General features: G+C 46.9%; 1 protein-coding gene across 4 annotated transcripts in view; it reads left to right on the top strand.

Moving 5' to 3' along the window:
* HYDIN (HYDIN axonemal central pair apparatus protein) overlaps positions 1-22421 on the top strand; it is a 383279-nt gene that overhangs the window by 272840 nt on the left and 88018 nt on the right. For all 4 annotated transcript variants that reach the window (XM_049110700.1, XM_049110701.1, XM_049110698.1 and 1 more), the window contains 7 exons: positions 1426-1596; positions 5631-5845; positions 10608-10745; positions 13395-13578; positions 16050-16191; positions 18172-18331; positions 19937-20560. In XM_049110700.1, the coding sequence (XP_048966657.1) occupies positions 1426-1596; positions 5631-5845; positions 10608-10745; positions 13395-13578; positions 16050-16191; positions 18172-18331; positions 19937-20560 (1634 nt within the window). The remainder of the gene's footprint in view (positions 1-1425; positions 1597-5630; positions 5846-10607; positions 10746-13394; positions 13579-16049; positions 16192-18171; positions 18332-19936; positions 20561-22421) is intronic.

Below are 22421 nucleotides of genomic sequence, written 5' to 3'. Positions count from 1 at the left end.
ATACGAATGTGCTTTTGCAACTTAACTGTACACTTAAATATGGTTAAAATGATAAATTTTGTATGTATATCACTACAGTTTTTAAAAGTTGCCATAGAAGTGTGTTGAATTAATGGAAAGATGTACATGATACATTATTTTAAGTGAGAAAAAAATGTCAGACTTAGGATTTACAATCTGTATTAAATTTATATTGCTTCTGTAACAGCCACACACTTAATAAGTTGAAACAATGCAAATTTACTTTCTACAGATCAGAAATCTAAAATGTGTCCATAAGGCTGCATTCCTTCTGGGAGTATATAGGAGAGGATCCATTTCCTTGTCTTTTGTAGCTTCTAGAAATGTCATCAGCATTCCTTGGCTCGGGGCCCCTTCCTCCATCTTCAAAACCAGCATCATGGGGGCATCTGGGTGGCTCCGCTGGTGAAGCATCTGACTCCCAATTGGCTCAGGTCAGGATGTCAGGGTCGTGACTTTGAGCCCTTCAGTGGGCTCCCCGCTCAGCAGGGAGTCTGCTTGATATTCTCTCCTGCTCCCTCTGTCCTTCCCCCTGCTCATGACTCTCTCTCAAGTAGATAAATAAATAAGCCTCTAAAAAAAAACCAAAAACGAAACCCAGCATCATAACATCTTCCACTCTCTCTTCCTTTTTCATCATCACATCATCTATTGACTCTGACCCTCCTGCTTGTCTCCGGTAAGGCCCTTGAGATTACATTGGATAATTAAGGATAATTTCCCATATCAGGATCGTTAACTCAATTGCAACTGCAAAGCCTCTCTACCACATAAGATAACATATTCACGAGTCGCAGGCATTTGGACGTGGATGTTTTTGGTGGTGGTGCCAGGGGTGGGTCCATGTTCAGCCTACCACAGAACCCATTTCTTTTTCCTGAGAAATATAAATAAGTTAGTTATATATGCATACTTAGCAGCCATATACTAACTGTAATACCTCTGGATGAGCAGATTATGGATTTTTTTCTTTTCTCCTGTTTGTTATTTGAATTTTCTGTTTTCTTTTTAATGAGCAGATATTTTGAAATGAGGAGGGGGCAAAAAAGATCAACACAAGTTATCCTTTAAACCAAAAAATCTTCCCATTAGAATCAGAGTAGAGCTACAAAATTTTTTTTAAAATAAAAAAATTTTTAAAGGTAGAATCACCTTTTAACTGAGGAGAAGACACAGAGAGATTGTGCGTTGCCATCACACAGGGCACAGCAGAGTGAGAACCAGAACCCATGCGGTTCAGGTCTTCCTTCTCTTTTCTCCTTCCACCTCTGGCCACACAAGAGACTTAACAGCAAAGCACTTGGAGATATCACTTCACCAGGATCTCTGTTCTAGAAGCTTCTTCCATTTAGGACATGGGGCACCTGAGAGCCAGGAAATTCAACCTCCTGGCCTTTTTTGCAGGAAAGACAGCCACTGCAATCAGCATGGCTAGATACTACAATGCAGCCTGCTTGAACATTGACTCCATCGTGCTTGAAGCGATCACTGACGGCAACAACATCCCGGGGATCCGGGCCCGTGAGCTCTGCATCAGGGCTGCCATAGAGCAGTCCATGAAGGAGGAAGAGTCTGGTAAGAGCCATTTCTCCTGGTTTTCTGTGGTCAAGTGGCTGGTACCCCTGCTGCTAATACCCAGGTTCTCTGTGTCCCCCACTGAGCTTTTCTCCCCAAGCCCGGTTGAAGGCTGACTTACAACATGATCCCAGCTTATAGCCCAAGGAAGAATTCTCTTCACCAAGCATCTACAGCTCTCCCTGCTGCCCAGGACAGGCATGCACTTGGCTCTCCAGGGAACAGGACAGTGAATAAGATGCAGCCTACGCCTTTGAGGGTGACCTGTGAAAGGGGAACAGACGTGGGTTTGTTCAGAGCACAGGGAAATAATGTAATAGGGATGGGAAGGACAGGATGGGAAGGGCCAAAGGGCAACTTTGGGATGGCTGGGTTCCAACAAGCATGATCTGGGGAAGTTTTCGTGAAAATGAGCTTTGAAGGAGCAGGAGAACATTGACAGGCAAAGGTGAAGACAAGGACCTTCCAGCCTGAGAAGGCAAGGGAACCAACAGTAAATGAGAGGTAAGAATGCAGGCTGAGGTCCATCGTAGTTGACCTTGATGCCAGGAGTAAGAATTTGGATTTTATTTTGAAGGAACAGAGGAGTCAGGTGGTTTTCACCCTCGGGAGAAATGGTCAGAGTCACAGTGGGAAGGCAGGAGCTCTTGTAATGTCTTGTAAAGGAAGCAGTGGAGATACTGAGGCTGAACAGGCTCGGGCCAGCTGCCCCAAGGGGGAAGAGGCATTCCAGATGGTCACATTGAGATTTCTAGTCATAGAAACCAGGAGACTGATGTCATTTAATTTACCAAGATAGGAAACATGGGAGGAGGAGAAAGTTTGCTGGAGAAGAATATTAATTAAGTTTTTGAACCCCATTGTAGTGAGGCCTAATGTGGCCTGTCTACCAGAGGTTGGGAATCCTGGCTCCATTTGATTGTCTAAGGACCTAGAAGGCAGAGGAATGGCTGCTCAATGGGAAAATATACTGAAGTAGAGTGACTGCTCTGAGCGAACTATTTCTATATAAATATTCATAACAGCATAACATCATTTCTTTTTTCTGAGAGGGAGAGAAAGAGAGCAGGGGGAAGGGCAAAGGAAGAGGGAGAGAGAGAATCTCAATTAGGCTCCATGCTCAGCATGGAGCCCAATGCAGGGCTCGATCCCACAACTGCAAGATCATAACCTGAGCCAAAATCAAGAATTGGTTGCTTAACCAACTGAGCCACCCAGATGCCCGCATAACATCATCTCTAGCAGTGCACTGCTAGTTGATTGATGAAAGTGCCTGCAGCTTTCAGGTATGTCCTCTCCCCTCAGTACTCTGCATGGGATGCTTAGGGAAATCGAGGATTCTTTGCTGGGAAGATAAGAGAAATAGCTTTTTTAGTAGAGTAAGGGAGGAAAAATAATTTTCTCTGTCCTTCTGAATTCTTGGCTTAAACTGTTGTGATGAAAGATTAACAAGAAGAAAACAAGTTTATTAACATGTATCTTTCACATGTCCATGGGAGATACTCAGGAGGAAATGAGGTACCTTACAATTCTGAATTAAATACCATCTTCACCGGGAAAGAAGAGGAAGGAGATAGTCCTCTTAGGGGGAGAGCAAATGAGTTTTAAGAAAGACGAGTGGTCCCATAGAAGAATGGATGAAAGTAGAAAGTTTGTGACAAGTGTGTCTGGGTGTAGTCTCCTCTCCTGTGATGAGTCAGTGGATCCTTCCTGGTAGATGGAACTCCCAGGGCAAGGATTTGTGAGCAATGAGTTCCCTTTGGATGCCTCTCCTTAGGCTGATAAGGGAAGGTCAGAGAAGACTTCTCCCTGCATTTGCTGTTGTTCAGGTGCCCACAGCTCAAAAGAGAGCAGCATATTTTGAGGGGGCATACCCTGAACTCCTAAAGTCATATTTTGGGGTAACCTATTCTGCTACCTTTAGTGGGAACTCCAAGCTGCATCATAATTCTAGTTCTCTTAGATTTTTGCTTCCTCTTCTCTCAATTAAACTACATTTCAGAGGTCTTTGGAGCTGTGTTGGTGTCCCATAACCAATTCTGGATTTGCGTTTCTTATCTGAGAAGGTAATGTCAGGCTAAAGACATAACTGGGGGAGGCTTCCTCAACAAAGCAAGAGGTGTAACTGCTGGAAGAGAGCAAAGTTCCAGAAGTTCCAGAAAGTTGCAGAAAGAGGAGAGGGATGGGAAGGACAGGATGGGCCATTGGAGAACACTCACATTTTAGGAGTAGGAGATGGAAGAGAAGCCAAAGAGTCCAAAGAAAGCAAAGTGAGGAGGGTCAGAGGGGTGGTGGGCAGTCAGGAGAGCAGGACACAAGGAAGTCAAGGAGACTGAGCTGCGGGAGGGAATAGGGTGAGAAGGGCTTTCACACCTCTCCAGAGACTTCATGGGGCCTGGGGGGACCCTTCCTGCCTTGTTTGTCTCATAGGCCTTGTCTCTGGTTCATACAACACTTACTTGACTTCCTTATTCCACTATCTGTCGACTCCACTAGAATGTCAGCTGGAAGCAGGGATGCATGTTAGTTCTTCACTGATATATTCCCCACACCTAGAATGGTGCCTGGCACAGAGTAGACACAGAGGAAAGACTTCCCAAAATGTACTGAATCAAAAAGTGAAAGTAGTCAGAGTTAGCTGAAAGTACAGATAGAAGGAGCCCTTAGAGAGGGCCACTGTGGTTCACAGTTCAGAGGGCACTTTGGAGAAAACCCTTTCAATGGAGGGGTTAACCCCAAAGCTGCTATTCCCTATGGAGTCCACAGGCTGTCCTGGAGTGGAAGTGACAAATCTAATCCTGCCTGTCCCACACAGCACCCACTAGCCACCTGAAATGTGGCCAATCCAAATTGAAATGTGCAGCTAGGGGTTTTCTTTGAAGATGTAGTCTGAGTAAAAGGCTATAAAATAACAGAGTAACAATTTTTACGTATTGTTTACATGTTGAAATGATCACATTTTGCATATATTGGGTTAAAGAAAATATACCATTAAAATCCATTTGGACTTTCTTAATGCAGCTATTAGAAAATTGTAAATTACATACATATTACATATCTACTGGACAGACGTGGTCCACACTACTGTTTTAGAATTTGGGCAATGAGGGAAAGGGAGGAGATGAAATGATGATTTCTTAAAAGAAATGCAAAGTGGAATGAAAACTCTTGTTAGTATTATACCAGGAAGAGCTGGCTTTTTAAGATACAGTGGAATGATAGCGTGGGTAGGGAAAGCTGAAAGGCCTAAGGACAGCACAGAAGAGACTGCACAGCCATCAGTGAAGGCCATGCCCAGGGAGGCACAGGACTCAAGGCAAAGTGAGTAGGTAGGGGAGGCTGGAGTGGTGGTTATGGAGGCAGAGCCTGGAGGGGCTGGAGGTGACAGGGCCTGGATGAACACAGGACCAGCCAGAAGAACGAGGCACAACTGTTCCACTGGTGGCTTCAGGCTCTTGACCCCCCATCCCACCCCCAGCCACCTCCAGGTGCAACATGGAGTCCTTGTATCCATAATCATCTCCTGGGGGAAGGACTGAGAGAGATGCACAACAAGATAAAGCGAAGTAAAGCATAGTGACAACTCTCAAGGGAGTCCTGAGGGTCTGTTTGCCAAAACAGTCAACAAGGAATAATGAGTCTTCCCAAGTCTGCTTGTGCGCTGGAGAAACATGAAGCTGCCCAGCGCACAGCCGCATCACCTCATCTTAGTGTTAGGGTCCCAGGGCGGGGCTGTAGTGTACCAGCAGTTTCAGAAGAGTTGCCCTCTGGGCTGGAAGAGAACGTGGGGCAGACTAACATAGGACCCATTGGGAAGATGTGCAGCAGAGAAACCTGGGCTCCAGGCCCATCGTCATCCAGCCTTGGGGACTGGAGCCTTTTCTCCCAGCTCCTCCCAGCCAGCTGCAGGTAGAGATGGTTTTGTGTTCCTCGGGAGAATTGCACCAGGTGGGGATAGGTTTTGTGCCATCCCCACCATTAGTTTCTTATTATCCTAAGGCAACTTTTAATATAAATCCACTCTCTCTGTGTAGCCCAGGAGGTTGCTTCGGGTCAAACTGCTGTGGGACAAACACGACTGAGCAGCGATACCCTGGGCAAGTTGACATCAGAATCCACCCTGGTAACCCCTGAAATGAAACCTGCGAAGACGCTGCGTGGAAGCATGTTGATCTCCAAAAGCAAGGCAGAGAGCCATGGCTCTGGGTCTCAGAAACAGCATCACCAGCACGCGTCTGAAACACCGCAGGTACCAATCAGGGCCCCCCACAATAAGGGTGGGGGTCCTTCCCCCCAGTCCTTCCTCCTTGGCATCCTGCAGCCTCCATTGGTGTGGGTGCCTCTGCAGATTCATGATGCAGGTCCAAAGAGGTGGTCAGCAGTAGCTTTAATTTTAGGCACTGGGTTGAGTGCTACCAAGTGAAGATGAATAAAGCAAAACCAAGAGTCTGCACTCCAGCGGTGCCAAGAGTCTGATGAAGGAGATAACCACATGTTCAAATACTTGCAATAGAATGAGACTGGTGACAAAAACCCAAAATAATTGGGTTGAGCCATATGAAATAGCCAACATTCCGCTGCTGGAACAGCAACTTCATATGGCTCAGCCTAATACTAAAGGAATGCCAAGTATGAAACCATTTGTGTAAATTGGGCAGGGCAGGGGCAAGGGTTTTTAGGGAGCTGCACGGGAGTCTTAGAAAGTGAAGAAGTCAGAGAGTTTGAGCCTCAGCCAAGGGACTTTGAGAAACAATTTTGGTGGGATAGCAGGTGCTGTAGCAAGAGATAGTGCATGGCACCATGAAAGACAGGTGGGTGAGGAGTTGCCAGTGGGAAAGCAGAGTCAGGTGGGTGTAGGCTTCCACCATGTTTAAAAGAAAAGGAAAAAAGACTAGTTGTTAGAGGAGCAGACCTAGGGTCAAGAGAGTTCTCTCCCTGGAAGGAGGTGGAGGCACAAGCAGGTCTATAAGGAAGGGAGCTGCTAGGGGGGTATAAGGTGATGATATGCCCAAGAGGGAATGAGATTCCTCGAGAAGACAGGGAGCACAGGACAAAGCATAGTCAATGCAGTCAGAGGCCCGTTTCTTCCAGAGTCAGTAAAGGTGAAAACAGATGCAGCTGTGCATTGGGGAGGCAAGGTGGAGAGCAGAGGCTGGGGAAGGTCTTGTTGAGTGGCTCTGGGAACGCATGCGGGACACAAAGTCTTTGTAGGAGGCGTTGAGGAAGTTGGCAAAGCATTGAAGTGTCCACTGGGGGCAGGGGGGATAAAACCAGAAATTGGTGGTGGACAAAAGAAAGTTGCAAATGCTGATGTCCCAGCCGAGTCAGGAAGCCATAACTTCACAGTTGTTAAGATTTTCCTACGCAGCAAGTGGCAACCTCCATTCAGAGGTAGAGAGGGAAATTCTTATTGTAGGGGCGGGAGTGTGCTTAGAACCAGGGGTAAGGGAGGTGAGAGTGGCATCAGTATACAGGAAGCCCAGTCTCCAAAGAGAAGGAATCAAGGGGAGGGCAGCAGAATGGGAGAAACAAGAAGAGAGGAAGAGTCCATGGGTCTCGTTACCTTCTGAGAGCGCAGTGGGGGAGGGGGGAGGGGGAGGCATCTTGGAGGAGGTGGCTGAGGTAGACCGAGTAGAGGTGAAAGCCCCTGAAGGAGAGGAGGCCCACATGTTAGATGGGCTAGGCAGGTGGAAGTTTGGATGGGGCAAGTAGACAGAGTGGAAGCCACGGTCTGCACAAGAGAGGAGGTGTGCAGGTTGGATGGGATGTCCCAGAGGCTGAATTTGTGCCAGATGATGTCTCTGATCTTCAGTTCAGTCACACCTTCTTCTCCATGAAAATTAAAACCATTGACTCACTTCCTTTTGCAGCATTATTTAACCCTCTTTCTCAAGATCTAATATGTTCTTTACATAGAAGTCTATGGCTTATCTAGAACTCATATTTGTATTAAACAGGGTGTTGTAAGGAATCATTTTCTTCTATTGGGTTCCATCCATCTGGACAGTGAAGTAAGGCCTTGAGAGTATATCAGAGCAGCAGAAAAGCCCATTTCTGACCCCAAATCCCTTTCAATAAACAGGTTAACTTAAAACCTGCTCAAGATTGTCCCCTCCCCCATGTGGCTGCCACAGTATGACAGGACTCACGCTTTGGACAACTGTCACCCTGTCAGCATGCTTCACCCAGAGATGGCTGTTTGGTTTTCGAAAGCTCTCCTAAAGCATGAACTCCCCAATGACTAAAAGTTTAGTCATGTTGCTAAAGTGGGAAGAAATGTGTAGGGGATCCCTGGGTGGCTCAGCGGTTTAGCGCCTGCCTTTGGCCCAGGGTGTGATCCTGGAGGCCCGGGATCGAGTCCCACATTGTGCTCCCGTCATGGAGCCTGCTTCTCCCTCTGCCTGTGTCTCTGCCTCTCTCTCTCTCTCTGTGTGTCTCTCATGAATAAATAAATAAAATCTTTTTTAAAAAAGGAAGAAATGTGTAATATGTCATATAATGAAGATATGATCCCTAATATAAGGTCATTTATTTATATATCACCATGTTCTAAGAGAGCACCCGCTGGCAATCCTAATTTTTGGAATGACATTTAATCTAATACTATTACTTCTCAATTCCATGGCCTCCTCAGCTTTTCCCTCCTGTGGTCATGTTCTAGAACATATTTATCATTACCTATAAACTCCAAGACCTCTGCATTTACCCATCCTACTTCCTGACAGCCATCTTCTAACTTTCCTGATGACTTACTGGTCCCGTGCAAGCCTCCAGTCCACATCTTCACTGCCTGCCTCCCCCTTCACTTCCTTTCTTACCCAGTTTGGAATCCATGTCTGTCACTATAGGCACTCCCTTGCCCCTTCCCCTTCATTATACTCTGCAAGCAAAACTTCATCCCTGGTAAGCCAGATTCTCCACCTCCTCTGTGCAGGGTGGCTGCACACAGCTAGGAACAATCCTCTTCTCTCCTGAATGGTCTTCGTTTAAACTTAAGACCACAAATCTCACATAGACTCTTTAGTCTGCCCTGGGCAATTTGCCCTCCTCCTCTTCAAGATGACTATTTTATTGAGGTCATCACTCTCCAAACCTCTAAGGCCCTTTCCTGTTCCCCATTCCCAGCTAATGATCTCTCTCCTGACTACATGGAGGGAGCAGCAACACCAGAAGTCAACCACCTTATTCTCTCACCACCAGATCGACGAGCCGAGCTGCTACCTAGCCCAGCACCATGCCTTCCCTGCCACAGAGCCACTGTCCCAGCTTTCACCTAAGCCCTGCACGTGTGCACTGGACCTCCCCCACTCCTCACTCGAGATCTGAATTCCTCCAGTCATCCCCTCTCTCCTATGTGCTTTTTGTCCTATGGGATCCTTCCCATCAGCATCTATGCATATTGTATTACCGCTCATCTGCCCCAAGACCCCAGATTCCCCTCTCACTTTGACTTATTCCAGGGAGGCCTCCTTTGTCCTTCCATGGTCAATCTTCTCAAGGTCGCAGGCATTCATCTTGCCAGATCCAGTCGCCTGTATTCTATCCTCATCTCATGTGACATCATAGCAGCTGATAACTCCGCCTCCTGGAAGTACTTCCTGGCCATCAGAATACCACACACTTCCAACTTTCCCTCTGCCTCATCAAGGACTCCCTCCTCTCCTCCAGCCTCTCTACCTCCTCCAGATCCTTAGGATTTGGGAATAGGCTAGAACTGAGTCCTCTACTCTTTTCTTTTTGTTATCTACCTTTTCTCTATAGGTGATCTCATGGCTTAAGTACTTAAATATTTCAAGTATGCGTGTGACCCTCAAATTTCTATCTTCACCCCTAATTTCTTCCCCAGCTCAGGTTCATACATCCAAGCTCACATTCACTATCTCTGTAGAATGGCTTAGAGACATCTCAAAATGTCTGTGTCCAAAAAGTGATCCTTGCCTACCCCCAAAACAGAACAAGACAAAAAAAAATTGCTCTTCCCTCAGTATTTCCTTTCTTAATAAATGACTTTATTGTTTTCCAACTTGATCAGGCCAAACTCAAGGAGTTCATTGTTGGGAGTGGAGGTGAAAGAAAGAGGGGCACCAAGTCCTTGTGGGATGGGATGTGGAAAAAAAAGTATCAGCCACTTCTCCCCGCCTCTACCATGACCATCCTCATCCCTGCCACCACCATCCTGCCTGAAGCACAGAAATATCTAACTAACTAGGCTTCCTGCTTCTACTCTTGTCACCTCAAGCAGCAAGCACAGTAGGCTTTCAAAAATAAAACCCAGATTACGTATCTGCCTGAAACATGCCAACACCTTCCCATAACACTTGGAATAAAATCCAGATTCCTTGCTATGGTCTACAAGCCCTGCATACTCACACCTGACTATGTCTCAGACTTTCACGAAGCCCAACCATCTTGTCCATTGCTCACTCAGTCCGGTTACACTGGGCTCCCATGTGCTCCCCAGACCCCAGCAAGTACACTCATGTGGAAGGAGCTTACTGTTCCCTCACGCAAAGACTTTTCTCAGACTCTTGTCTCGTTCTTTCATGTTACTGTCCAACCCTGTCACCGCTCTCTGGCCCCTTACCCCTTACACTTTTTCTCCCTGGAACTTGTCACTACCTGAGACTGTGCTGCTGATTTGTAGATCATGTGCTCCTTTTCTGGCTGCCCCATTTCAACACCGCCATCCGTGTTTGTTGTTGCATCCCTAGGGCTAGAGGGGTCCCTTATGCATAATAGGTGCTCAATTAATATTTGTCGAATGAATGAATAAATTCATGCTGTTCAGTACATGTACAAAGCACCTCCCACCGTGTTCCCACTTGAAGCTTACAACAGTTCTTTAAGGAAGATAGGAATTTGCCATTTTACAACACAATCCCCATTTTACAGATGAGGAAATGAGACCCAGAGAGATTTCACGATGTTCATGAGGTCATACGGCTTGTAAATGTGAGAGCTGCTGGGACACCACGTTGGATTCTAACTCCTGATCCTTCTCCTGCCAACAGGTTTCCTCCAGCCCGCTGCCTTCAGGGCCCACACAGCGCCGGCTCAGTATCAGCGCCAGTATCGGAGGTGAGACCGGGCTCATGAGCTGTGTGCTCCCTGAGGACCTGTTCACCCAGATCCTGGCCGAGCGCATCCAGGTGAGTCCATGCCCACCCCCATAGAGCTACAGGGCTCACACTCCATCTCCAGAGGCCTTGGAGAGGAAAGATGGGTTCCTTCAGCCCCAACACTCATTTGCTTGTCCTCTTGACAGCCTCATCAGGCCCTGGCCCTGGTGCAGTCTGCATCCCGAAGCCACTCACCTTAAAGGACCAGTGAGCAGGTTACATATTTTAAAAAAGAGAGAGAGAAAGAGTTATTATATAGCCCTACAGTAATGTATTAAAAATCATAACATGGAGCCATGGAAAGTTAGAACTTAGAACTATATTAATTGGTATAAAAATTTGTCTTCAATATATTATTGAGGGGCACCTGGGTGGTTCAAAGGTTGAGCATCTGCCTTCGGCTCACAGAGTCCTATGTCAGGCTCCCCACAGGGAGCCTATTTCTCTCTCTGCCTATGTCTCTGCCTCTCTCTCTGTGTATCTCTCATGAATAAATAAATAAAATCTTTAAAAATATATATTATTGAGAAAAGCAGGTTATGAGATAGTATGTAAAACACAAACACATTTCTATAAAAATATTTCTAAGTGTATATCATACAAACAGTCAAAACTCTAGAGGCACATGTAACTGTTGTTATCTTTGGTTAGCAGGATAGTGGATTTTTAGTTATCTCCATACGTTTCTGACTTATTTCACAGTGATAATTACTTTTAAAGTCAAGAAACACAATAAATGTTTCCAGTTTCTAAGTTAAAGAAGACAAGATTGCAGGATTTGGGAGGGGTACCACTTGAGGCTGTTTGCTGCTTATGGTTGACAGAGAGCTACATTGCTCACCAGGTCCTGGAGCTGTCCACTTGCCTTGTTTTTTTTTTTTTTTGTTTTTGTTTTTTTTAATTAAGGCCACAATATTAGTTGCACAATTAAATATAACAAAACAGGGCCTGAACTTCCCAGGAGGGGAAGAATGTCATCACCAGAAATGACTCATAGTAATGTTTAACTGCTACTGTGTTGGTGCTGTCACTGTTAGCTTATCTGAGCCAGGAGGGCCAATACGTGTGCAGGTATGCCACGTACCTGGGTTAAATCATTGGGACAGCCCAAAGTGAACCTGTCGAGCCGTCCTACTCAACGTACCAATCTTTGATGAAACATGAAGCTTGCACTGCTTCCTTCCTTGGCAGTCGTGCTACAAAGAAAACAAACAAACAAACAAAAACTAGCAGTTGATGTAAATCATGTATTTAGTGATGTTGTTGATTTACATTCTGACACAAGATTCTTGTCTCATCAAAAACTGGTAGTTATGGGGTGCCTGGATGGCTCCATGGATTAAGTGACTGCCTTTAGGTCAGGTCATGATCCTGAGGTCCTGGGATCGAGCCACACATTGGGCTTCCTGCTCAGCAGGGAGTCTGTTTCTCCCTCTGCCTTTCCTCTTTTCTCTCTCTCTCTCTCTCATAAATAAATAAAATGTTAAAAAAAAAAAAAAAAAAAAAAAAAACGCAAAACTGGTAGTGATCAGCTCCCAGCCAGGGGTGGCCAGCCAATGTACTGCCCTTTGAGTAACACTGCATTCCAGCAGAGGGTGCCGTTCAATGATTAGTGTTATCAAGATCACTACACAGCAAGGCATTAATAACGCGGAGGAAGGTACGAAGTGCCCACCTGCTACTGCTGCTGTCTGGTACGCGGTGATGGGAACATCGCGCCTTCCCGTCTGCGGTCCCTGAACCTCACAGGCCTTGCCTGACCCTCACTTTCACACCCAGTTTGCTCTCCTTATTTTCCATAGAGGCAGAATAAATCTTTCACTCTACAAATACAGATAATAAAGATCCTTCATGACTGATAAAATATGTGTCTGTTTCTCTTGTATTTCATAGCAGCACATTGAAAGTAGCAAGTGGAAGGGTGGCTTCATGGTATTTTCACTGGGGCCCCGCAGGTGTGCAGAGCCCACCGCAGCCCCCATGAAAGCCCCAATGGAAAGAACGAGCAGCGCTCTCCGTAGAGAACTTAGGGACTGTGGCCCCTGTAACTGTCTTTTTTTTTCAATTTATTTTTTTTAATAAATTTATATGTTATCGGTGTTCAATTTGCCAACATATAGAATAACACCCAGTGTTCATCCCATCAAGTGCCCCCCTCAGTGCCCGCCACCCAGTCACCCCCACCCCCCACCCATCTCCCCTTCCACCACCCCTAGTTCATTTCCCAGAGTTAGGAGTCTCTCGTGTTCTGTCTCCCTTTCTGATATTTCCCACTCATTTTTTCTCCTTTCCCCTTTTTTCCCTTTCACTACTTTTTATATTCCCCAAATGAATGAGACCATATAATGTTAGTCCTTCTCCGATTGACTTACTTCACTCAGCATAATACCCTCCAGTTCCATCCACATCGAAGCAAATGGTGGGTATTTGTCATTTCTAATGGCTGAGGAATATTCCATTGTATACATAGACCACAGCTTCTCTATCCATTCATCTTTCGATGGACACCGAGGCTCCTTCCACAGTTTGGCTATAGTGGACATTGCTGCTAGAAACATCGGGGTGCAGGTGTCCCGGTGTTTCATTGCATCTGCATCTTTGGGCTAAATCCCCAGCAGTGCAATTGCTGGGTCGTAGGGCAGATCCCTGTAACTGTCTTGGCTCTTACTGCGGTTTCAGCTGAGCGACTGCTTCCGAGGAGTGGTGTTCGACAGCGTCGAGACCCTCTTCGCTCGGAACGCAGCGACGGCTCTCCTCTGCCTGCTGAAGGCCATCGGCAACCGGGAGCACATCTACGTTATCAACATGGCCCAGGACTACACAGCCATGAAGGCCCAGGAGAAAGCCAAAAAGGAGCAGGAAGGTGAGGCCCCGTACCCTTCTGGGCCGTCCCTTCAGCAGAGCCTTAAGCCTTTTGCAATGCTCCCCCTCCACGGCGACCCGTTAGGAGAAGACACTATTCTATCTGCCATCGCACCAGTGCCCACCTCCACCCTGGGAGGTGCCTGGCAGATGCAGGTGACCTGCTGAGAGACTACAGGACAAGGAATGAACCCATAACAGACACATTCCCCTTTCCCCCAACAGCACACTGTGTCCCTTTGTCTTCTCTGTGATCACCACCAACCCCAGGGGAACACATCACCAGTCCCATCCTGACTCAGGTGACCAGTTGGCTGATTGGTTTTGTTTACGGCACCCAGGCATTTCCTGACAGTCTAGAGGTGCTGATAACCTTTACAAACCAACTTCTACATTTTAGCCTGCCACATCCCAGGCACTGCCACCAACGTTCTCTACTCTTGAAATGTTTCTAAATGGCAGTTGGGGTGATTTAATCCTCTCAATAAATCTCTGAAGATCATTGTCCCCCTATTACAAATGAGGAGAATGAGTCTCAGAGATACCAAAAGTCTAGTGTAAGATCACACAGCAAAGGGGCATCTGAGTGGCTCAGTTGGTTAAGTATCCGACTCTTGGTTTCAGCTCAGATCAGGATCTCAGGGTCGTGAGGTTGAGCCCCATGTCAGGCTTCGTGCCGGGCATGGAGTCTGCTTGAGATTATTTCTCCCTCTTCCTCTGCTTTTCCTCCCCGTTCATACTCTCCCCTCTTCCTCTCTTACTCTCAAATAAATAAATAAATCTATCTTAAAAAAAAAGAAAAGATCATACAGCAAATTAGTATGGTCTGTGTAACTGTGAAACCTTTGCTTTTTCTGTCATTACCAGTGGCCTGAAAAATATTTCAATGACTGAAAATAGGCACACACACACACACACACACACAGAGTAATGTTAGCTTGAGTTCCCGCTTTGGTCAGACACAGACCTAGCAAATCTTGGTCCCCAGGGGAGGAGGCCATCCTGTCCTTGGGATGCAGAGTCCTGCTCTGGCCCTCAGCTCTGGTCACATCACTCACTGCCCTTCCTTATTTGGCCTGACCTCTCCCTTCTGGAAAAATCTACACAAATCATAATGCTTTTCCATTTAAGAAAATAATTAGAAACATGAGCTCTCTTAGTTCTTAAACAGAGCTCAGACTGCTTCCTTATATTCTCATCTAGAGAAAAATTAGGAAGAATGACCAGGCTTCCCCAGCAGTGGTCCAACCTCCAGCTTCCTGGCTTCCCAGAAAGTTAATTTCCCCATAATCATCAACTTAGAAGAAAACGTCCCATTTCATTTTCTCAATTACCTGCAGATTGAAGTTTTTCACAGTTGCATTATAGGCTCCTCTTCACAAAATCATCTGCTTTTGAAAAAGTCCTAAGGCAGCATCCAGTAACATTATTATATTAAAATCTAATTTTTTACTGAACATTTATGAATTTGCCAGGCACCAGCCAAGATGCTTTACAGGATTGTTTATTTGATCCCCATCACAGCCTGTAAAAGAAGAATCCTTATTCTTACCTGTTTCTATCCTTTGGTAAGTGTCAGAGAAAGATCTCTAGATACATTTCTCTGAGCCCAAAGCTCAAACCTACAAGAATGTAAGGTGGGAAATTGTGTCAGTGGAGTGTGAAGAGAAAGCCTTTGTGCTGGGTGCAAATCACACTTCTGGATCTGGAATCTGTAGGGTGTGGAAGATGGTTCCCCTTGGTCTGCAAATTGGCTGTGTCACCCCGAGGACTGTGGTGGCATATGTTCCTAATGGATTAAGTCAATGGGTGGCATATGACTTCCCTATCGCTGCAGTAGCAAATTACCACAAACTTGATGACTTCAAACAACACAGATTTGCTATCTTACAGTTCTGGAAGTCAGAAGTCCTAAAAGCGGGGTATCAGCAGGGCTACGTTCCTTGGAAGACTCACTCCATGGAGAGAATCCTTTCCTTTGCATTCTTGAGCTTCTAGAAGCCACCTGCATTCGTCCGCTCATGGTGCCTACTTCACCGCCTTCTGACCTCTGCTTCCATGGTCTCATCTCCTTCTCTGACTCTGCCCCTCCTGCCTTCCTCTCACAAGGACCCTTGTGGTTATACTGGGCCCACCCAGACTATCCAGGACAGTCTCCCCAATTCAAGGTCCTTCGTGTAATCACATCTACAAAATCCCTCCTGCCATGCCAGGCCACATATTCACTGTTCTGGGGGTTAGGATGTGGACATCTCTGGAACTACTGTCCCAGATGGAGACGGGGCTTGGAACCGTGAGAGTGAAGGAAGGCCCCCCAAGATCAGGAACGCAGCTGTGGCACGAGCTCCCCCTCCCTGGCCTAGACCCTCTGCAGCCTGTGTGGGCTGGGAGCTAAGCCTCTGAGGGTCCGTGCAGCCAAGGCTGGGAACTTACCGCCCCCCCCCCGCCCCCCTGTTTCTGCTCCCTCCCCAGAGCACAGACACAGGGAGGCACTGGAGAAAGAGAAGGAACGGCTCCAGAACATGGACGAGGAAGAATACGATGCCATGACAGAGGAGGAGAAGGTCACGTTCAATCGAGAGGTTCAGCAGGCCCTCCGCGAGAGGAAAAAGAGGTCAGAGGCAAGCACTAGCCAGCGCGGAGGTGGTCCCCCCACGAGTAACACACAGCCCATCCTGGAGACTGGGATCACCTTCCGGGGAGCAGAGGGAGACCCAGGAGGATGACCTGCTGAGAGCAGGAAAGCACCCCACCCGTTGAGGGTGCTCCTTGCTGCGGCCTTTCTGGGTTTCTCCCATTCTCCACTGCTTCCTTCTCTCTGGAGGGCATCTGAGACTAGGGGGGAGGTTAGATGATGTAATGGGGGACACTTCTGGCCCCTGTGCTGTCCTGGAACTCCCACCAGCTTCCCCTGACCACTGCCCTCCCACACATCTGTACTTAGGTGTCTGCAGCTGCTGACCAAGGGGCCACTCCCTTAACGTGAGCTTAATGGTCATTCCCCAGAACTTGGCCATTTCTCCTTCCCCGGCCACCATCTTGACCTTTGGTGGTGGTATCTGTCCCCTGCATTCTGGCTGCCTCTCCCACTTGATGCTCAGCCTGGGAAGTTCACCAGGGACCCTAGGCAGGCTCTTGGCCATTATTGTGCCCATCATTGGGGACCACACAGGAATGATTAGATCCCCTCCATGCCACCTGGGGCCCAGGAGACATAGGCTATCTCAGGTACAGGAAGCAGGATATATGTCCTTTCTGCCCTCAGATCTTAAACATGCCAGCGGAGGAGGGTATATTGCTTACCCTCCATAGAATGCCAAACATTGGAAGGGATAGAGCCAAGATATTTGCCCTACTATTTAACCTCATTCTCTCCTCTCCCTCTACCTCTGATTACTCCCACTGACCCCAAAAAAGCTTTTATGTCCTCTCTGCCTCTATAGTATGCCCTCATTTCTTTATCTGCATGATCCATTGTAAAAATGCCTAATCCTCTAGAGTATAAAAAGCCTAGTTTAAAAAAAAAAAAGGCATAGCTTTGGGATTCCTAAGGAGTCTCTTTTCTTTCTCATCCAGGTCATTGCTTTCAGGAATTCATGGTAGACTTAGAAAATATGAATCTGATCCTCAAAGCTCAGCAATGATTTATTTGTGTCACACACACACACACACACACACACACACACACACACACAGTAATGAAGAGTTGGCTTCAGTGGGTAGAGAGTCACAGAAACCAGGATCAACCAGGGATTCCTAGAGATGAAAACAGATAGGTTTTGTATTTTCAGAAATGCTGTCCTCTCCAGGCTTGTTTGTACTTAATACCCACCCTGCCATTGGCAGCAGGGCAGGTATAGCTGAATCCATAGCTGGGAGGGAGGGAAGAAGGGTGGAGGGGGAGAGACAGAGAGAGAAAGAGGAATGTGGCTTTCAGATCCAGTGCCATGGCTCCAAGCTAGCCTTTAGGGACTGCTATTTAAAACACAATTTCTTGTTGTCTGAACATTAGACATGACAGTGTAGGAAGCTGGGCTTCATTTGAACTGATATTTATTTATTCATTTGAGAGAGAGAGAGAGCAATCGGGAGCAGGAAAAAGGGCAGAGGGAGAGGGAGAGAGAGAATCTCCAGCAGACTCCCCACTGAGCTCAGAGCCCAACGCAGGGCTGTAGGTAGGGCTCCATGCAGGGCTTGATTCCTTGATCCTGAGATCTAAAATTGAGTCAGAAACTTAACCCACTGCATCACCCAGGCACTTCTGGAAGTTACTTCTTAAAAACCGCTCACATCAAGCTTATTTTCAGCCCTTGCCTTGTTCTCCTATGAAAGAGGATTGGAATAGAAATAGATTGTGAATTCCTCTTAGTTGAGTTTGAGTTAATCAGTTTTGCTGAATGACCATTCAGAGACCCTCCTTTCTTTTCTTCTTCCTTTCCCTTGCCCCTCCCTCCCCTCCCTTCCTTCCTTCCCAGATTTCTTCTGTTTGTTCTTTCTTTTTATGCCCAAGAAAATTCTTCCCATGTCCCTCCATTAGACACTCCATGCAGAGGAGGGGCTCTGAACTCTGTTTTCTCTGCCTGATTTGATGAAGGGAGCTGGAAAGACTGGCAAGGGAGATGCAGGAAAAGAAGCTACAGCAGGAGCTTGAGAGACAAAGGGAAGAAGATGAGCAAAAACGGAGAATCAAAAGGCCAAAGCAAGGACCAGTGAAGGAGGAACCTATCCCAAAGAAATCTCAGACAAGCCGGCAGGTAGCAACCCTCACTTGCTCCTTAACCTGAGACAGAACAGAGGAACCAGCCCATCAATCTGGTACCCTTCCCTTCTACAAAATTGACCCAATACTATTTAGATTTTATGGCGGAGCAGAAGGTAGGAGAGAAGGGGCCAGCATTTGTTGAAAGCTGATTGTGTGCCAAGAGCTCTGCTTGTACTTTATTATGGCACCCCTTCTGCCCTGCGGGGGTTCAGAGGCCTGAGCCCCATCTGGGGTTGAGAGAGACAGTTCCAGGACCTCACCCAGTTTATATCTGACCACAAACCTTGCTCTCTCCACTGTCCCTCCCAAGTCTGCTGGATGATGCCCAATAGGCTGGTATTAACAGCTTGCCTCCAGTTAGCCACAAAGTCAGTGGAGGCCCTGTGTTCTACTGAGAGCTCATCTCGACAACAGTCAGGGACAACTAACATAAGCTTGACCTGGCAGACAAGTAGCGATAGTTTATCAGCCTGCCAAAGTTTAGAAGTCACCTGTCTACTGCCATGACCTGGGAAAGGCGGAAGAGCCAAGGCAGCGCCCAGGGTGGCGCTCACAGCCCAGAAGGGTAGCTAGCAGGTGTTCACAGTGGCTATCTCAACACCAGAGGCTCTGTGGGTGAAGCTAATGCCAGACTCCCAGACAAGGTGCAGACTGGTCCCAGTAAGTGAGCAAGAGACAGTGACCACATCGGGGTAGACAAAGGAGCAGAGGAATTAGTGTCCAGGGTTCACAAGCAGATAGAGCTCAAGAAGCAAAAACAAGCACAAGAAGCAAGCAGGCCTGAAGTTATATAGGCTGTTACTGGCCGCTGGCTGCTCTGTGCTGGGCTCCCAAAATCTTCCAAGTGTAAGCCCTCCCTGTCCCTCTGTGGCCCCTCCTTCCACACAAAGTCCTCTGCCTGAAATCTTGATATCTGAACAGAACTCTCCATGTCTTGGCATGAGAGACAAGGAGAAAGATACAGTGGTAGCCAAGCCCTTCCCGTCCCGGCTCACCGAGACAGCCCTGCCAGCACCGACCTGTCCACACTGTCCAGTCTGTGTAGAGGTGCAGACATATGTGGAGGAGGAGTGGTACAGTGAGGCAAGGGGAAAGCCAACCCTGGCCAGGCCTGCCTCCAGGCCCGACCTTATGCAGTATTGTCACTGGGGAAGGGGCTTTGGGCTGTACTGAGGGCAATCATCATCAGAATCAACTGGACTATAGGTCACCAAAGAATGACCAAAAACCTATGGAGCCTCCCCAAGGATTTCACCCAAGGGAGAAGAAAATCAGAGCCCACAGCAAGTTTAAAAAATCAAGTTGGTTTCTCCATGAGATTAATTAAATAAATACATATTTATTTTTTAAAAGCCTGAGGGCATAGCCAAATTCTAAACTCCTATCTGTTCCCAACAAAGGACTATGGAAAGGATATTTTAAACAAAGACCCCCGCGGTGATTCTCAGACACAGCCCCAGCCCTGGTGTGCATGGAAGAAGTGCCTGGAATCCTGGGAGGCCTTCTTTCAAAACACAATGTCACCTTGCTCTTCCTATGCAGTTTGTTCTCCCTTAAAGAACTGTTTCAAGCATGCTTTCTGTGTTTTACCTTCTAGATTCTGACTTTTTCCAAACTAGAGGTCAAGATGGATGCACTAGAAAGGAAAGCATCTGTCAAGGAACATATCAGTGAGAAGGAGGATCCAAACAGGAGAAGAAAGAACCAGCTGGCAGATATCCATATGCTTGGGTTTCCCCTGGCCCAGGAGCAAGAGGACAGCGAAGGGGACCTCCTGAAGGATGCCGACAGGCACTTGGCCCAGAAGTTTAAGGCCTATGAGTTGACTCTAAAGGATATTCAGAACATCCTCATGAACTGGGACCGGAAGCAGGGCATCCTGCTGCACCACACCGCCGAGGACATGCCCCACGAGCCCGATGACCAGCGCCAGGTTCCTTCAGGGGGGCGCCGAGGCCGCAAGGACCGCGAGAGGGAGCGTGCAGAGAAGGAGAGAGCCGAGAAGGAGCGCCAGGAGCGGGAGAAGGCCGAGAGGGAGCGCCTGGAGAAGCTCAGGGCGCTGGAAGAGCGGAGCGACGCAGGAGAGGGAGAGGGGGAGGAGGAGCACCACGAGGGGAAGAAGGATCTGGGGGTGCCGTTCATGAACATCCAGACGCCTGACTTCGAAGGCTTGAGCTGGAAGCAGGCCTTGGAGAATGACAGGCTCCCCAAAGGGGATCAGGTACAGACTCTTCTCCAGGATGGAGATGTGATGACTCAGGTAGCAGGTTCTGTGCTCGTTGCCATTAAAGTGTTCCTTTCCGTATCCCCTTAATTCCACTCATCTCTGAGGCTCCTTTGGATGTGAGACAACAGCGGCTAACAGGACTTTTTTCTAGTTGGCGAAAATCCATAGAAAGTTCCACAGGTCTAAATTATTCCAACTAACCTCATAAAAAAAATTGCCTATAGAGTTGATTTTTTTTTTTTTTTTTTTTAGTTTTAAATTCTAGTTAGTTAACACACAGTGTACTATTGGTTTCAGGAGTATAATTTACTGATTCATCATTTACATATGACACCCAGTGCTCATGATAAGTGGGCTCCTTAATAACCATCACCCATCTAGCCCATCCCTGACCCACCTCCCCTCTAGCGGCCCTCAGTTTGTCCTCTCTCATTAAGAGTCTCACGGCTGGCTTCCCTCTCTCTTTTTTTCCTTCCCCTATGTTCATCAGTTTTGTTTCTTAAATTCTACATATGAGTGGAATCATATGGTATTTGTCTTTCTCTGACTGACTTACTTTTTAAGTAAGCTTAACGTCTAACACGGGGCTCAAACTCCTAACCCTGAGATGAAGAGTCGCACACTCTACCAACCATGCCAGCCAGATGCCCCTCTCTGACCCACTTATTTCACTTAGCATAATACCTTCTCTCCATATCACTGCAAATGGCAAGATTTCGTTCCTTTTGGTGGCTATATACACCACCTCTTCTTTCTCCATCCCTATCAGTTGATGGACATCCGGGTTCTCTCCGTAGTTTGGCTACTGTTGATGCTGCTGTAAACATTGGGCTGCATGTACCCCTTTGAATCTGTATTTTTGTATCCTTTGGGTAAATACCTAGCAGTGCAATTGCTGGATCAAAATTCTATTGTTAACTTTTTGAAGAATCTCCATACTGTTGCCCAGAGTAGCTATACCAATTTACATTCCCACCAAGAGTGCAAGAGGGCTCCCCTTTCTCCCACATAAGCCTCTACATCCTCACCAACACCTGCTGTTTCTTGTGTTGTTAATTTTAGCCATTCTGATAGGTGTGAGGTGGTATGTTATCATGGTTTTGATTTGTATTTCCCTGATGAGGAGTGATGTTGAGCATCTTCTCATGTGTTTGTTAGCCATCTAAATGTCTTCTTTGGAAAAATGTCTATTCGTGCCTTCTGCTCATTTTTTAACTGTATTATTTGGCTTTTGGGAGTGTTGAGTTTATTAAGTTCATCACAGATTTTTAGAGAAGATTTTTAATATTGACAGTACTGGTGTTACAGGTTGGCAAGATAGATATATTGTGGAGTGAAGCAAGAGTCTCAATTACTTGTAAATCTTGTTCCTACAAGCTTCCTAGAGTAACAGAAATCACAGCTTTTTGATCCTAGAAAATATGGCATACCCAAAGCCCCTTAGGTGGTGGTTTGAAGGAGATGGTCACTCTAGCCTTTTGTCCATGGATGAACTTTTTCTGTAACACACCAGAAAGCAAATATTTCAGGCTGCAGACCCGACAACCTCTGTCACAACCAGCAACAATATATAAACCAGTGTACATGATTCTATCCCTATACAACTTTATTTACAAAAGCAACTAACAGGCCAGAGTTGGCCAGGGGGCCAGAGTTTGCTGATCTCTGGTTTAGTTTAGCAGAAACTAGACAGCCTTAACAAGGAGGGAACAGAGCCTGGGAGCAACATGATGGGAAGACACAGGCAGTTCCTCAAGGGGGCAGATTGGGGTGTGGTGTGGCCTCACAATGAGAGTCTCACAGCAGTGGTCCCGGTGGGCCAGAGGCCCGAAGACAGTTGGGGAACACGTGACAC

This window comes from Canis lupus, chromosome 5 (genome assembly GCF_003254725.2).
Source record: "Canis lupus dingo isolate Sandy chromosome 5, ASM325472v2, whole genome shotgun sequence".
Classification (NCBI taxonomy): Eukaryota; Metazoa; Chordata; class Mammalia; order Carnivora; family Canidae; genus Canis; species Canis lupus.
The sequence above is the reverse complement of the archived record's forward strand: the minus strand, read 5'-3'. Positions and strand labels throughout refer to the sequence as shown.